At 43.9% G+C, this 17,247-nt stretch overlaps 1 protein-coding gene across 2 annotated transcripts in view; it reads left to right on the forward strand.

Moving 5' to 3' along the window:
- Nucleotides 1-11,182: 11,182 nt before the first annotated feature.
- The window catches only part of LOC138299769 (purine nucleoside phosphorylase-like), a 248,556-nt gene continuing 242,491 nt past the window's right edge, over nt 11,183-17,247 (forward strand). The window contains exon 1 of one of the 2 annotated variants that reach the window (XM_069238310.1): nt 11,183-11,535. In XM_069238310.1, coding sequence (XP_069094411.1) covers nt 11,459-11,535 — 77 coding nt within the window. In that variant the 5' untranslated portion in view covers nt 11,183-11,458. The remainder of the gene's footprint in view (nt 11,536-17,247) is intronic. The other variant, XM_069238311.1, reaches the window with a different exon arrangement.

The following is a 17,247-nucleotide window of genomic DNA, read 5'->3' on the forward strand; positions in this document are numbered from 1 at the left end:
ATTTACATTTCAGTTAGGGGCTGAAAGGTGATTCCTTCGCGGTTTTTTCCTGGTACAGCATGTTTGGCAACTCTGATGGGTGGTGTGGGTGTCACATTTCCTATCTAGGTGCAATTTTGACTCAGCACTGGTGGTTTAAAATTCTGAGAAAGAGAAGATAATATAGCTACTCATACCACACATTTTGATTTTTCTAAGCATTTCGAGTGACAGAGTGTAATGTATTGTAGCATTCGTACAGCTCATGATGTTATCCTGTTTAATAGTATCCAGTTTCACCCTCTCAGAAAGTTTAAATGGCAAGTTAGGGACTCCAAACTAATGACATCTCACACCATATCAGTAAGGCTTGCTATCAGGCTTGTGTAATTGAGACAAATAATAAATCATCATGAAAATAACAAATGATTTTCATAAAAATATCAAATGGTTTTGAGTCAGCCTTATTTAGCCATTGTTGTTGCAGTGCCACAAAATATGCAACTTTTCCAATGCCTGCTTGAATGTGGCAGCTCATTTTTTGCAACGTTTTATGTTTATTATTCACACACAGTACACATCTTGTGTAATCGGTCTTCTGTGCTGCATCGTATTTTTTCTTTATTATAGTCTTCTTTTTCTTCCAACTTGTATTCGATAAATTGTGGTTTCCTGGGTTTCTATTAGCTGTAAATTTGAAATGTGTATTCCTGTTTTATACCCGAACCTCCCTTTCTGTCTCACCCTTTTTTTCTTTATATCTAAATGATACATTTATTACACTGCTCGAGGAGCACAACGAGAGTATGAGTATTTATGAGATTGTCTTGCTTGTGTGTGCACGAGTTGTGGCATTGTTTGCTTTTAATGTGTTTTATGTTCACATACTTGGCTTGGCTTACAATGCAGTATCCTTCAATGGGCAGAATCTGTAAATAATGAATTATATCATTTTTATTTCTGTGGCTTGAAGTGGTACTTGTTTTCCCCTGTTGTGCTACATGCGAACACGGAATTGCATATGGCAGCCTAATTTAAAACATTTTGCTTTCACTTCTAAAAGTGTGTTCTCTTCTCAGAAGAAGCATATGTTTAGCTGCTTCTCTGCTTAAAAAATGTTGCTGTGCCATGTATTACCCCATATTCTTTCTTTTGTAATGCAACACCTGAATTGTTGTGATTTATGCACTGTGAAACATGTCCAGAAAGCTAATTTTGGTAGTTGTTTTATTTTGAATGACATTTCTCCCCCATTTTCCTTTCATTCCTCCTCTTCTCTCTAGATCAGTGTTTTGTACGTGTGCGTTTTTGAAGAGAGGAGGAAGTAGAGGGATTTGTTTGTGATTGCTATCATTTTGGTTGTGTCAGATGGCACTTCTCTTTGCAGAATTTGTGTGTGTGCTACAGACAGACGCCCAGTTCGGTGCCTGCGAGTTTCACTGCAGGGGGAATAGGGACATTTACCACTGAGTTGGTAGCTGAAGAGACCAAAGCTCTTGTATGGAACGGGCAACGGTTCTGCATGTATGTCTGTGTGTTAATGGCAGTCTGTCGCTTTGTCTGGTACTATTTGTGGTTATTTGCAGCTTTATGTATGTGTCTAAGCTTATGTTTGTATTTTAGGTGTCCATGTGTGGCTATCGTAATTCGAGTGCCCAAGTTGGTACGATAATATCTCTTTGTGTTGCAGTCTGGGTGTGCTTTTTTATACGTTCCTCTGTTTGCTTGAGTCTGTTTTTGCATACGGTTGTGCAAGTAGGTTGCACTTTTGTTGTTTTAAATGTGTGTATGAGAGTGTTTAACTCACTATACAATGCAAACATAAAGCTGTAACACACCTGTCTGCACAAGTAGAATATTCTCTAAAAAACACCAAGAAAAGCGACCCTCTTACATGTACCAGTACAATTTAAAAGTGTCACATTTGCCAATATATTCTTCCTCGGCCACAAAATGCAGTCCATTACACTGCGAGATCACCCTGCCATAGCCCCCACAGAGTCCTGGCCCTCACACACTGACATTGTGTCAGCCCTCCTTACTTCCTCTGCCACTTCCTTTACCACTTAATTCATCAACGTGCTCTCCCATTCTTCCTTCCATACATACCTTTCATTCTTACATTCACTCACTCATTCAACCACATAAACGTGAATAAAATTGTCAGTATGAGAAGCATTTTTATGAAAACCCAAGCTCGACTGGGTCTGCCAAAGCTTTTTTAAAGCCATGTGTAAGCCATCTTGAAGTAATTAAGAAAGATAACGGATTCCAGGACCATTCAAAGATCAACGTTTTTTGCCATATTTCATTACACTTATAGGATCGGTAGCCCAGTTCTAAGATGGTAATCTACATATACACAGCATTGGCAAAGCTAATAGCTCAGCGGGAAGCCAGTAAAGGCCAAACCTATTGGATCTGTCAATGCTTGTTTTGACAATGTACACATTTTCCTATCAAATACATACTTTTTATTGGAAATAGAGGACCTCAGCTACCTCAAAGTAAAGCTTGTTATTTTCATGGATAATATAACAGATTTTAATTTTTGATAACACGTTTGATTCTCCAACTTCCATTTGTAATTTCGTCAAGCACTTTCCATTGCTAGTGTGACATGTGGAGAGATTCTACCATACCTGACAATTTATCACACGCACAGGGACGTCCATCATTTGGTAGGAATTTTGCCACCACTGTGAAAGGGATCGCCAGAATTATTTGAAGAATGTCTAGGAATATTTCAGGGAGCGGCATCACAATGCAATGCCCACCATTATGCCACTCATAGCCCCAAAAATACCCCCAGTGAATGATAAAGGAATAGTGACAGTTATGCCATAAATGTCCACATTATGTCAAGGGCAAGTCTTATCATACAAGAGCCACACTATGCCATAGAGCCACAAACATTTCAAAGATGCCACAAAAATTAATTGATGAAACTGTGGGAGCCAAACCCTAAAAATCACCTGAATCCCAATAATTTGAACACCCCAATTTTGACCTAATCACATCCAAAGTCTCTAAGTGATCTAGCGGTTAGAGACAACATCCTCATTGAAGAAATGCATAATTTAGCAGAGTAAAACACCGTATAACATGGAAGCATTAATAACTGAGTTCTAATCGCAAATAGGGCAAAAATAACATTATTACAGAAATATCAGTAAACGTGATACAGCAAAATAGTGAATGATTCACAATAAAAGCTGAGAAAAAGAAATGCAGCTCCTTGCCCCAATTGGTCAGTTGAAGCAAAACCTAGAGATTTATACTCATAAAGAGTACTGACAGCATTCCATAAGAAAAATCTAAGACAAAATGTACATAGTCTCAGGCAAACAGAATGAAAACTCACCCCAGCAGCAGCTGATGCAACAATAAAAGATATTGCCCCACCCTATTCTAAAACTCAACAGTTTTCATACACAATTCACACAAACTATGAATATATTCTGCAAATTCAGCATGCTATGATCATGGTTAGGGTCGCATTGGCAAATCAGAAACAGCAACATAATTTTCCAAACCTTTAGTATTGACCCAATTCTTAAGGTTCCACCTGCACCTTTAGAAAGCTATGCTCCAGAGATGTTCAATACAATACAAAATGAAACATTTTGTAAACAATGGTTCATTGACTAACACACCTACAACAAAGCGTCCAGCGAAAGTCCTTGAAAAGTAAAATTTGCGTGCACAATGGAAGCTTGTTTTCACAGTCCATGTCCACATACACAATTATACACCTTTGACATCATTTACTTGGTGTTCCGTGGAAAAGAGAGGAAAAAATGTCTTGCAGCGGTGTATTGATTGGGAGGGGTACATGAGCAAGATAAGCAGAACTGATGTGCAGCATCATTAACCTCTTGAGTTCAGGCGTCGGCCACTGGCCGATGCCCACACTACCTCCCTGGTGCGGGTCATGATCAGTGGCCGACACCAGGGAGGGGGTTAAATAATCTTCGGGTGTGTTGCACCCAAGGATTTTTTTTTTCCAAAAAACCCCAGGTAGACACAGAAGATCTTCCGTGTCTCTACCCGCCCCTTTGTGACGTCAGCGCATCGTGAGGTGCGCTGATGTCACTGTTTTGTTTTCCTCTTTGGAGCAGGAAGCGGCCTTGTGGGCACTTCCTGCTCCAGGGGGGAAAACGGCCCCAAAAGGCCTTCTCCCCTTTCAAACGAGGCCTCCCTGAACAGGTTTTGCGAACAGGTTTCACAGCTGGGATCGAGGGCCAGGAAACCCTGCTAGACACCAGGGATTTCACTTTGGGGGGTCAGCCCCCTCTGCAAATGGGCCGCCCCACCCGGGGGCATATTTTTTTAGAAGAAAAGTAGGTTTCCCCTGGGGGTGCCCGATCCTGCCTAATCCCCCCACCCCGGGGCAATTTTTTTATTTTATTTTTTAAGAAATTGACAAGGGGTCATCCGTGGGCAGGGAGACCCCCTGTGGGGGAAATAATTTTATTTAGTAGTTGTATGGTTTCCCTGGGGGCCATTATGGCCAAAATGTATAGATCTATCTATATATTTATATATGTATGTATATATTATACACGTAGATAGATATATCTATCTACGTAGATAGATATAGCGATATAGATAGATGTAGCTCTATATATATATGTATATATATATATATATATATATATATATATCACTTTTGTCAATCCATATGTGGGTTCCCTGGGGGCTGCGATCGGCCCCCAGGAAAACCAGACCCACATATAAAAGTGATCTATATATATACATACATGTGTGTGTATATATAGATATATATATATATATCACTTCATGCAAGGTAGACGTGTTTCGGCATTTCTGCCTTTGTCAACCTGACAGTCGCTACGTTAGGTTTCCTATATATATCACATGATCAGTTCATCTCAATATCATTGTTCTTTTTTGCTTTCTTGTATAAATGTACGGATTTGCAAGTCTCTATATTCATCAAAATATATTAACATTATTACCATTATTTTTAAATCATTTTGCCACAACTATAATATAATTTGTAATACCACCCAATCAAAAAAAATAACGATGTGGACAGTTACATAATATTCACGTTAATTCGATCACGATCTCATTTAGCATTTAAGCTTCATACTTTATCATGTATTTCTTTATCCTATTTATGTTCAAAATTAATTTGCTCCTTCCTAATATCTCTAATAAAAATTAACCATTATTTTAACTGTCATCACATTTTAAATTTCATTTAAGTACATATCATGTGGCCTACCCATACATCTTATAAATATTTCCTTGATCATGAAGCCTACTTCCTGGTTATTTACATTCATGTCTTGAGACATAAATAACAAAGTGTCCAATATCAGAACAGGTATCTGTCACCTTGACTTATTTGCTTAATTATCTTACATACTTTTCACTTCATTTAAACTTATGTAGTTTTCATTACAAGTGTATGTAACGCTCCTCACTACTATTTAATCCAATCAGCTCTTTGGTGTCTAACATTATTATATATCTTGATTCCAAAGTCCTTAGTTTCTTCTCTCAATTTCCTTTCTCTAATATCTTTAGCTATTCCATCTATCACACCGTACTTTATTTCATCCACCTTTCCATTATGTTTTTCATGAATGTGGCGTGCAACAGGATACGTTTCATCCTTATTTTGACTAGCTCTCAGATGTTGTAAAATCCATTTATGTACCTGTAGTTTGGTGCTTCCTACATACATTTTGGGACAACTACATCTCAGAGTATACATTACAAAATCACTTTTGCATGTATATCTTCCCCTAATCTTATGGACCGTTTTTTGCCCATCACCAATGATTTGATGTTCTCATCATTTTTACATGTTTTACATTTGGAACATTCATAAAACCCATTCTGTTGTTTCAACCAAGTACTATCTATTGTCACTCTTTACCAGTACATCTTTCATGGATTTACTCTTCCTATATGTCACCTGTGGCTTATTCGATATTAGTACACCTATAACAGGATCACTTTACAGCATGTGCCAATGCTTTTGCAATATCCTTCTGTAGGAGGCTGGCCTGGCTTATAGTGGGTACCTTGTGGTACGTACACCTTGTGCCAGGTCCAGTTATCCCTTATTAGTAAAATATAGGTGTTTCTAGCAGTTTAGGCTGATAGAGGTAGCTATGGCAAAGCAGCTTAGGCTGAACTAGGAGACATGCAAAGCTCCTACTATACCACTTTTATCATGTAGCACAATATCACAAGAAAACACAATACTCAGAGTTACTAAAAATAAAGGTACTTTATTTTAGTGACAATATGCCAAAAGTATCTCAGAGGATACCCTCACTTAGGAGGTAAGTAATATACACAAATTATATGTACACAAACCCAAAACAGGTAAGTAACAGTAAGAAAAGCATTGCAAACAATGTAGATTCACAATAGGTAGACATAGGTCTAGGGGCAACACAAACCATATACTCCAGAAGTTGAATGCCAACCACGAATGGACCCCAGACCTATGGGAGGTTGTAGAGGGTCACTGGGACTGTGAGAAAACAGTAAGGGTGTCCAAGATACCCCACCCCAAGACCCTGAAAAGTAGGAGTAAAGTTCCCCTGCTACCCCAAAAGGACACAATAGTCATGATAGGGGGATTCTGCAAGTACCACAAACACCAGCAAAGCACTGAAGATGGATTCCTGGACCTGAGAACCTGCAAGGTAAGGGGACCAAGTCCAAGAGTCAAGATAGTGTCCAGGGGGGGCAGGAGCCCAGGGAACCCCGGATGAAGGTGCAAAAGGGCTGCCTCCAGGTGGAAGAAGCCGAAGATTCTGCAACAACGAAAAGGGCTAGGAACTTCTCCTTTGGATGGAAGATGTCCCACGGCGTGCTGGATGTTGCAGAAGTGTTTCCACGCAGAAATATTGCAAACAAGCCTTGCTAGCTGCAAGGGTCACAGTTGAGTATTTTGGGTGCTGCTGGGGACCAGGAAGGACCAGGATGTCGCTCCTTGGAGGAGGAGACAGAGGGGGCGCTCAGCAACTCAGAGAGCCCCTGCAGAAGCAGGCAGCACCCGCAGAAGTACCGGAACAGGCACTTAGAAGATCTGAGGACAGCAGTCGACTCAGAGTCACAAGCCACGACGTCGGAGTCCAACTCAGTGAGTTGGGCAATGCAGGGCGGAGTGCTGGGGACCCAGGCTAGGCGGTGCACAAAGGAATCCTTGGAAAAGTGCACAGAAGCTGGAGCAGTGGCAGATCACGCAGTACACAGGATTACTGTCTGGCGTGGGGAGACAAGGACTTACCTCCACCAATTTTGGACAGAAGGGTCACTGGACTGTGGGAGACACTTGGACCCAGCTCCTGTGTTCCAGGGACCACGCTCGTCAGGATGAGAGGGGACCCAGAGGACCGGTGATGCAGAAGTGTGGTGCCTGCATTGGCAGGGGGAAGATTCAGTTGACCCACTCGAGATTTCTTCTTGGCTTCCGGTGCAGGGTGAATGCAGACAGCCCACAGAACATGCACCACCAGGAAACAGTCGAGAAAGCTGGCAGGATGAGGCGCTACAATATTGCCGGTAGTTGTCTTGCTACTTTGTTGCGGTTTTGCAGGCGTCCTGGAGCAGTCAGCTGTCGATCCTTGGCAGAAGTCGAAGAGGGAAGAGCAGAGGAACTCTGATGAGCTCTTGCATTCGTTATCTGAGGAATAGCCCAGAGGAGAGACCCTAAATAGCCCAGAAAGGAGGATTGGCTACTGAGAGAGGTAAGAACCTATCAGGAGGGGTCTCTGACGTCACCTGCTGGCACTGGCCACTCAGAGCTGTCCATTGTGTTCCAACACCTCTGAATCCAAGATGGCAGAGGTCTGGGATACACTGGAGGAGCTCCAGGGCAGTGGTCACTCCCCTTTCCTTTGTCCAGTTTTGCGCCAGAGCAGGGCCGGGGGATCCCTGAACCAGTGTAGACTGGCTTATGCAGAGATGGGCACCATCTGTGCCCATCAAAGCATTTCCAGAGGCCAGGAGAGGCTACTCCTCTCAGGCCCTTCACACCTATTTCCAAAGGGAGTGGGTGTAACACTCTCTCTCAGAGGAAATCCTTTGTTCTGCCTTCCTGGGACCAGGCTGCCCAGGCCCCAGGGGGCAGAAACCTGTCTGAGGGGTTGGCTGGAGTGAGGGGTAGTAGCTGAAGTGGAGACCCCGGAAAGCAAGTTTAGCAGTACCCGGGCTCTGTGCTAGAGACCCGGGGATGCATGGAATTGTCACCCCAATACCAGAATGGTATCGGGGTGACAATTCCATGATCCTAGACATGTTACATGGCTATGTTCGGAGTTACCATTGTGACGCTACATATAGGTATTGACCTATATGTACTGCACGTGTGTAATGGTGTCCCCGCACTCACAAAGTCTGGTGAATTTGCCCTGAACAATGTGGGAGCACCTTGGCTAGTGCCAGGGTGCCCACACACTAAGCAACTTTGCACCTAACCTTCACCAAGTGAGGGTTAGACATATAGGTGACTTATAAGTTACTTATGTGCAGTGAAAAATGGCTGTGAAATAACGTGGACGTTATTTCACTCAGGCTGCAGTAGCAGTCCTGTGTAAGAATTGTCTGAGCTCCCTATGGGTGGCAAAAGAAATGCTGCAGCCCATAGGGATCTCCTGGAACCCCAATACCCTGGATACCTAGGTACCATATACAAGGGAATTTTAAGGGTGTTCCAGTGTGCCAATGAGAATTGGTAAAATTAGTCACTAACCTGCAGTGACAATTTTAAAAGCAGAGAGAGCATAAACACTGAGGTTCTGGTTAGAGGAGCCTCAGTGATACAGATAGGCACCACACAGGGAACACATACAGGGCATACATTATGAGCACTGGGGTCCTGACTAGCAGGATCCCAGTGACACATAGGCAAAAACAAACATACATACAGTAAAAATGGGGGTAACATGCCAGGCAAGATGGTACTTTCCTACAGCCTGCTATCCTACTAATCACAGCACCTCCGATAGTGGCCTTAAATGCTTACCATAATGGTGATGAGGAGGGCACTGTCCCTACATTTATTTGAAAGTGTCAATATCCATCAGTAGCTGAGCCATAGGTTAAGTATCAGGCAGCAGCAATGCACTAAGGTTCAGATGTATCAAGCATTTTTCCAGTCGCAAACAGCTTCAATCACAGAACCAGGCTATTTGCGACCGGAAAAAAGTATTTTAGCTTGTATTAATTCTAGATTGCGATTTGGTAATATGATACTGAATCGCAGTTGTTATTGAGAATACATACCGATTCGATATTAGGAAGGGGTGCGTTTTCGGCGTCTCTTCCTAATATTGAATCGAAGTGTTATGTAAGAATAGTTTTCCACTGAAATTAGGTTCCAAAACATTCTCATTTTACCACCTACATCAAGTAGGTGGCAACCCATTTGCCAGTGGGAAAGGGTCCCCAAGGGAATGCTTCATCCTTGTGAATAATTATAAAAACTGTTTTTAAGAGCAGGCAGTTGATTCACAGACCACAGCCTACTCTTAAAAAATCAAAAGAAAATGTTTAATTTTTCTTTTTTAAACGCATCCTGTTTTCCTTTCAAGAAAACGGGCTGTATTTAAAAATAAAAAAAATGCTTTATTAAAAGGCAATCACAGACAAGGTGGTCTGTTGAGCACAGCAGTCCACCATCCATTTGGTGGCTTGGATTCCTAATGGGTTGCAAATTGAGACCTACCTCATTAATATTCATGAGGTGGGCCTATTTTCGACCCTCTAGTAATCACTAATGAAACTCAAAGGAGTTTCACAGATTAGGAATACTGATTTCCTAATTTGGAGAGAATCACAATTAGGAAATTGGTATTCCCAATGTTAGTACATCTTGCCCTTACTCTCCACTTCTTCTGTTCCCTTTGCTCAGCAAGGTGAAGCCTGAGAGTCAAGAACATGTGTATTCATAATCCGTCCAAGCTTGAGGAGGAGCTTTAGAAAATAGTAAAGCCTATAAAAAGCTGTGTGAGCCCCAGGGTAGACATAAACTATTGTTCGTTGTGTTGTGAATGATACCAAGGGTCGCCTGGGCCCACGAATACACAAAGTGATCTATTTTAACTGTTTTACACGGAAATCAGCAATTTTACTGCTGTTGTCAGCACTGAAGTGTACATGTCAATCCTACTAGCCTTGCTAATCCTTATTTATGTTTTCCTGTTGCAGTCTGATATTTCTTGTAGTACAAGAGCTTGAAACTATTAAAGAAGACTAAAACTTTTCTCCTCTGCTGGAAGCAGGTGTAAGACAAGCATCACTAAATCGAGGATGGCTGAAACCCGCAGGGGTTCCACAGAAACAATCAATGCAAAATACACACACACATAAAAACTATCAAAAGATAATATCTCTGTCAAATTGTGTTTACTGTGTATGGTTGCTACTTGTTTTAGTCTTTAAATAAGCCCAGTTATATAATGTTTTCTTGATAGTGCCATGCATTATAAAAACCAAAGAAACGAAACCACATTTGACTTGTACTTGTTTCAACAGTGTCATTACTTGACTTTTGTATTATTGCTTGAGCTACTCAGATGTGTCCCTGAAACTGACCTGTTGTCTTGAATGTGTGTCCTGAATTCTGACCGTATGTACTGAATTTCTCGAGTCACGGAATTTGCCTCTGAGCTTGGCGATCACCCAATAGTGACCCAACATTTCAGTGGCATTACAAGAGACCAATCGGTGGAAGAGGCCTGCTTATAGCCCCTCTATGTAGCATTATACCTATCAGTATGTGTGTTTTTATGACACATGAGGCTCGTGAAAAATCTAAACCTGTCTGTACAACAGACAATAAAACAGCTGGAGCCCCTGACGTCGGAGAGTAACGGCCCAATACTTTCATAGAGCACTGTCCCGTCTTCGGTGATGCTATGGGAACGGGACCTTTCGGGGACCCCTCCACTGGTCTCCGAAGAACTGCCAGCCGAATTCCTAAACAGCTGCTATAGGGTACTGGGCCAGAAGCCATGCAAGTGCCAAGTTCCACAGACTGATGACTCCGGGTTAGAATGAGGGTTGCAGCTGCAGGAGCTCCTTAAAAGCTTTGATGCTGTGCTGCAGCGGAGTGTTTACGGCCCACACAGGCTTGGCTAGAAATCACGTTCAAGACTGCTTTGAGAGACTGTATTGTCTTGTGGTAGGCGGTGTCTCTGGCATGCGCAGTACAGTAAAAATGCTCGTCACTTGGGCCGGCTTCATCACGCCTCGGTGGCGGGTATCCAGATGGGGGCTTGGAGCAGCGCCAGGCGGTCAGCTGGAGCATACAAGAAGCCGCGCCGTGGCCCAGTCCGATGAGTGCGACCCATTCGCTGCTCGCTGAGTAAAGAAGTTTCGTCTACCCTCGCTGTGTGGCATCTTAAAGTTGATTGTACGCCTCGTCCCCCGGTTTGCCTTTTTTGTCTCACGTGCTGTATGTACCACGGTTTTCACTCTCCCAATGGATCCGAACCCTCAAAACCCTCAGCGGAGAGAGGACGTGGGCACCACAGAGGAGGAACAGTCCCACAGCAGCAGGTGAGCGTGTGTAAGGCCCAATTGAGGAGACGGAGCGAGATACTGCTAGATGCGAGGGCAAGGACTGGGCAGTGAGTTTAAGACGCAGGATGAAAGGGGAGTTGAGGATGAAGGCGTGGGATGCAAGTGGAGAGGCGAGGTTGGAGGACGGGAGAGAAAAAGGACATTAGTATGGAATGGCAGAGGAGCATTAAGGACGAAGGATGACACGAAAGAGAATAGGTACTAATAGTTACTGAAAAAGCCAATGTAGGGATGGAGAGAGAATTGAGGCACGGAAGGAAAGACAGATTGAGAGGTTCTCGGGAGGAGATGAGTGGAAACGGGATCACTTTTGGAGGCGCAGGGAAGAAAATAATGCAGGGGCTGCAAGACAGCGTTCGAAGTGCATTAAAAAAAGTATGGGAAGGAAATGTGAAGTTGCATTCAGTGGGACCGGGGTCAAAGATGTTGCTCAAAAGAAAAAAAATGTAAGCTTTTTTGGTCTCTCGTCGTCAGGTAACTACATATAAAATAACATGCAGCTTAAATGTAAAATACATTTTAAAAAGTTGTTACTCATTTGGAAATGCACTATAGTACATTATGAAACCTCCATTAGTTAATGCACTGCAGAGGTCTGTGTGTAACCAGAGAGCCAACTTCGACCACTGCTGTGAGAAGAGGATGGATGGAAGGGGCAGTGGGCGGGTGATGCGTAGACAAGGACAGAGGAGTTATGAGGAGATGAGAGTGGAGGAGCAAGAGAAGAAGAGGCTAGCTGGGTGAAGGAGGTGCAGATAGACGGGTAGCTGGAGACTAGGATGAAGAGGCAATGAGGAAATGTGCAGAAGGAGATGGAGCCGTGGGGAGCAGAGGATGAGGAGAGGGGATGGAGAGGGGGGATGGGGCTGAATAGAAGGGAAAGGAGGATGGAGGGGAGTGCTGTTGAGGATAGAGAGATAGGTAGAGAGGGGGTGGCAGAGCTGGGGAAATGAGAGTGAACAGGTGGGGCCAGATCTGGATGGAGATGAGGATTTTGAGATGTGTGAGAGAAGAGGTAAATTGTAGGAGTATGGAAAGACAGGGCGGTGAGGATCTAGGGGTGGGAGGATGAGGACAAAGGGGCAGCTAGGATGCAGATGGAGGGCCAGGCTCTGGTTGGGGGGTGAGACAGTAAGAGATGAGGAGAGAGGGAGGAAACGGAGGGGCAAGGGCCTGATGATGGAGGCGTTGGGGTATGAGTTTGAAGAAGTGGAAGGGACGGATGTGGGTGGATGAGGATTAGCGGTGTGTGAGGTTGAAGGAGGAAGGGGTGAAGAAGAAATGAGGATGCGAATATTAGAGAGGGACTGGAATGGTGAGACTGAGAGAAAGGAAACTAAAGGCATGGAAACCAATGCCCATATTTATACTTTTTTAGCGCCACATTTGTGCCATTTTTTGACGCAAAAGTGACGCAAACTCACAAAATACAATTGTTTTTTGTAAGTTTGCGCCGCTTTTGCGTAAAAAAGTGGCGCAAATGCGGTGCTAAAAAAAGTATAAATATGGGCCTAAGTTCTCTAAGGTATCATTGGGGCCAATATCAGGTCTTATAGTCTACATCTAAGGCAAACTGTCTTGCACGGCCACCGAGATACGTTGACCCATGAGTCTTGTTTGGAGTTGAAATATGCCACCTTGCCCAGTCTCCTTAATTATGAACCAAACATTCATTTTGTTTAGCATCAGTCAACAGCGCAGCACACCCATGCTGCCATACCTCGCACCAAGTAAGTGGAAAATAAGCCCTAAAAATATATGGGTGGACTAATTGACCTATACAAGGATAGCACTTCTTCACAGAAAGTGATGGCACAACCTATCTACCATTCACTTGAATTGGTCGATGTTCCACTTAAAGTCGAGGTGCAAACTTTGCTAGATATAAAGTACATATACATCTAAATATATGTATGCTATTGGATACACTTCTTATACATACACTTTATATATTATTTTTTTTAACTATTATTGAAAAGCAGTCAGATGGTGCATGAACATATATCATCAAAATAAACTTCCTCTTTACACTCCTTATTATTTTTTAAATGTGAATCTCATCAATTTAATATAATTCATTACATATCATGTGAACATACATTTGCCCCATGTAATGAGTCCGTGCCATGTGGCTTAAGGGCAGGTTTCTATCCAGGGATTTCAGCGGTTTGTGATCAGGTTCTTTTTTTAGTAGTGCTATGAAGCGACTTCTTATGTGACCACTATATAAAACAAGAAATAAATCAAATATTCAGACACATGTAAACGCAAAAGAACGTTTTACTATTTTGAAGTCTTGAGTATCTTTTCCAGGGCCGGTCCTAGGCATGGGCAGTGTGGGCAGCTGCCCAGGGCCCCGCATTAAGGTCTAAAAAGTGGGGCCCGCATCCCTTCGAAAGACCACAGTAGCAGTCATCCCCCACTCCTCCTGTGCCCCTTCCCCCATCTGATCACATCGCAAATGTATTTTGTCAGTTAAGTGTCTTGAACTTTCTGGGCCTAGGTCGTGGTGGCATTGCTGGGGGTGCAGGATTTTGGGGGAGGAAAACAATTGGTGTGGAAGTGGGCAGCAGCAAAGCCATCTGTTGTATTGGCTCACAGTGCTATGGGACTCCCCCCAAAAAAACCTGCCCTGAAGCCTTGTCTGCCCTTTTTGTTTTGAGTTGCTAGGCAAGAGAAGGCCCTTTTGTTCCAAGGACCAGCCGGAAATTATCAGGTGAGGAAAGTTGGGTTGGGGAAGGAGGGAGCAGTCAGATCAGACTGGCATAGCAGCAGTGTTTAGTAAGCACACTTCCCTGGGTCAGGCTGCAAGGTCCAGGCATGGAGCCCCCTTCCCTGGGCCATGCAGCCGTTATCCAGGGCTGCGAGGCCCAAGGCAGGAGGCCTTCTCTACTTGGCCTTGCAGCGCTACGCTATTGCTGTGAAGCCCAGAGGATGAAACTCCCTCTCCTGGGCCTCGCAGGGCATGACGTAGTTTTATAGAACTAAGGAACCAAGTACAAGTCCCAAGTCGTTGGGTTGGCTCTAAATGATGTGGTTCTGGGCAAATCACTTACGTTTCCCCGTGCCTTAAAAAATACAAAAAAACAAAAAAAAAATTGTAATATAATCAGTACTCATGTAAAACGTTCCAAAGACCTTGGGCTGAGTTTGTGCTATATAAAACTGTGAACAAAAGGAAACAACCCTATGTCACAGTCACCTCACGTCCTGGCACTGCGCATCATGCATGACTCATAACTTCCAAGTTTTCTGATTGCCTATGTGCAGGGGCATCATAAACCTGCCCCCACACCCCTTGCTTTAGGAACTACAGGAGTGTGGAGTTTTTGATTGGCCTTTTCTGTCTGCATGGGTGAAACGGTGGATGGTAGATGGGTGAGACCCAGGAATGATAGATGGAGTGAAATGACGGATGATGGGTGAGTGAAAGGGTGGATGGATGAGTGAAATGATGGGTGTATGGATAAGTGAAAGAGTTGACATTTGAGTGAAAAAGCAGTTGTAAGGATGGATGAATGAGTGACAGGGAGGGTAGGTAGACAAGGATGCATGGATGGAGGAGAGAAAGAATGGATAATGAGTGAAAGGATGGATGGGTAATAAGTTCAATGAATGGATTAATAAGTGGATGAGTAGATGGATGGATGGGTAAATGGAAGGATGTATGGCTATATAAAAGGGGATGAAGAGTTAAAGGGAGGATGGATGGATGAGCTAAAGTATGTATGGATGATTGACAGGATGGATGGGTGGATAGATGAGTCAAATCAAATCAAATCAGGGTTTATTAAGTGCAACTACTCATCTGTAAAGGTCTCAAGGCGCTAGGGAGTTAGTCCTCTGAGCTTCAGTTGAAGAGACAGGTTTTAAGGTCCTTCCTGAATCAAGGTAGTAATGGTGACTGCCTGAGGTGCTCCAGCTTTTTGCCACGAGGTAGGCGAAAGATCTTCCACCAGCCGAGGTCTTACGTATGTGGGGTACGGTGGCTAGTGCTTATTGAGTGGATCGGAGAGGTCTGATGGGGGAGAAGAAGGTGATGCTGTGGTTGAGGTAAGCAGGTCCTAGGTCATGGAGGGCCTTGTAAGCCTGGACAAGGAGCTTGAAGTTAATTCTTTTCTCAATAGAAAGCCAGTGGAGGTCTGTTAAGTGATTGGAGATATGTTTGCAGCCAGGAATGTCCAGGATGAGTCTGGCGGAGGTGTTTTGGATGTGCTGTAGTTTCTTCAGGTTCTTCCGTGTGGTACAGGTGTAGAGGGTGTGGAAATAGTTGAGTCTGCTAGTAACCAGGGCATGAGTTAGGGTTTAGTGGCAGTCCTTTGGAATCCATTTGTAGATCTTCTGGAGAAGTGTCTAAAAGCAGGAGGAAGCGACTGAGTTGACTTGGCAGGTTTTGGTGAGCGATGAGTCCAGGTTTGTTGGGGTGTGTGTGTGTGTGGGGTGGGGGGTCTATGGCTACTAGGAGTCATCCCAGGCCAATGTGGATGGTCCCAGAATGAGGATCTCAGTCTTGTCAGAGTTGAGCTTGAGGCAGCTGTCCTTCATCCAGGCAGTGATGGCTTCCATCCCGTTGTGGAAAATCTTCTTGGCAGTAATTGGGTTTTTGGTCAGTGAGATGATCAGCTGGGTATCGTTGGCATAGTGGATGATGGTCAGCCCGTGGTTCCTGATGATGGATGTGAGCAGAGCCATGTAGATGTTGAAGAATTTGGGGCTCAGAGAGGATGTAGTAAAGTACCATCTTGCCTGGCATGTTACCCCCATTTTTACTTGTGTGTCAGTTTGTTTTGCCTGTCTCACTGTGATCCTGCTAGCCAGGACCCCAGTGCTCATAGTTTGTGGCCTGAATTTGTGTACCTGTGTAGTGACTATCTGTGTCACTGAGGCTCTGCTAACCAGAACCTCAGTGCTCATGCTCTCTCTGCCTTTAAAATTGTCACTGTAGGCTAGTGACCATTTTTACCAATTCTAATTGGCACACTGGAACACCCTTATAATTCCCTATATTGTACATAGGTTCCCAGGGTATTGGGGTTCCAGGAGATCCCTATGGGCTGCAGCATTTCTTTTGCCACCCAGAGGGAGCTCAGACAATTCTTACACAGGACTGCCACTGCAGCCTGAATAAAATAATGTCCACGTTATTTCACAGCCATTTTACACTGCACTTAAGTAACTTATAAGTCACCTATATGTCTAACCTTCACTTGGTGAAGGTTAGGTGCAAAGTTACTAAGTGTGAGGGCACCCTGGCACTAGCCAAGGTGCCCCCACATAGTTCAGGGCAATTTCCCTGGACTTTGTGAGTGCGGGGACACCATTACACGTGTGCACTACATATAGGTCAATACCTATATGTAGCTTCACAATGGTAACTCCAAATATGGCCATGTAACATGTCTAAGATCATGGAATTGTCCCCCCATGCCAAATCTGGTATTGGGGTGCCAATCCCATGCATCCCCGGGGCTCCACTATAGACCCTGGGTACTGCCAAACAAGCTCTCTGTGGTTTTCTCTGCAGCTACCTTTGCTGCCAACTCACAGACAGGGTTCTGCCCTCCTGGGGTCTCGGCAGCCCAGTCCCAGGAAGGCAGAACAAAGAATTTCCTCTGAGAGAGGGTGTTACACCCTCTCTCTTTGGAAATAGGTGTTAAGGGCTGGGGAGGAGTAGCCTCCCCCAGCCTG

Source organism: Pleurodeles waltl, chromosome 6 (assembly GCF_031143425.1).
Source record: "Pleurodeles waltl isolate 20211129_DDA chromosome 6, aPleWal1.hap1.20221129, whole genome shotgun sequence".
NCBI lineage: Eukaryota > Metazoa > Chordata > Amphibia > Caudata > Salamandridae > Pleurodeles > Pleurodeles waltl.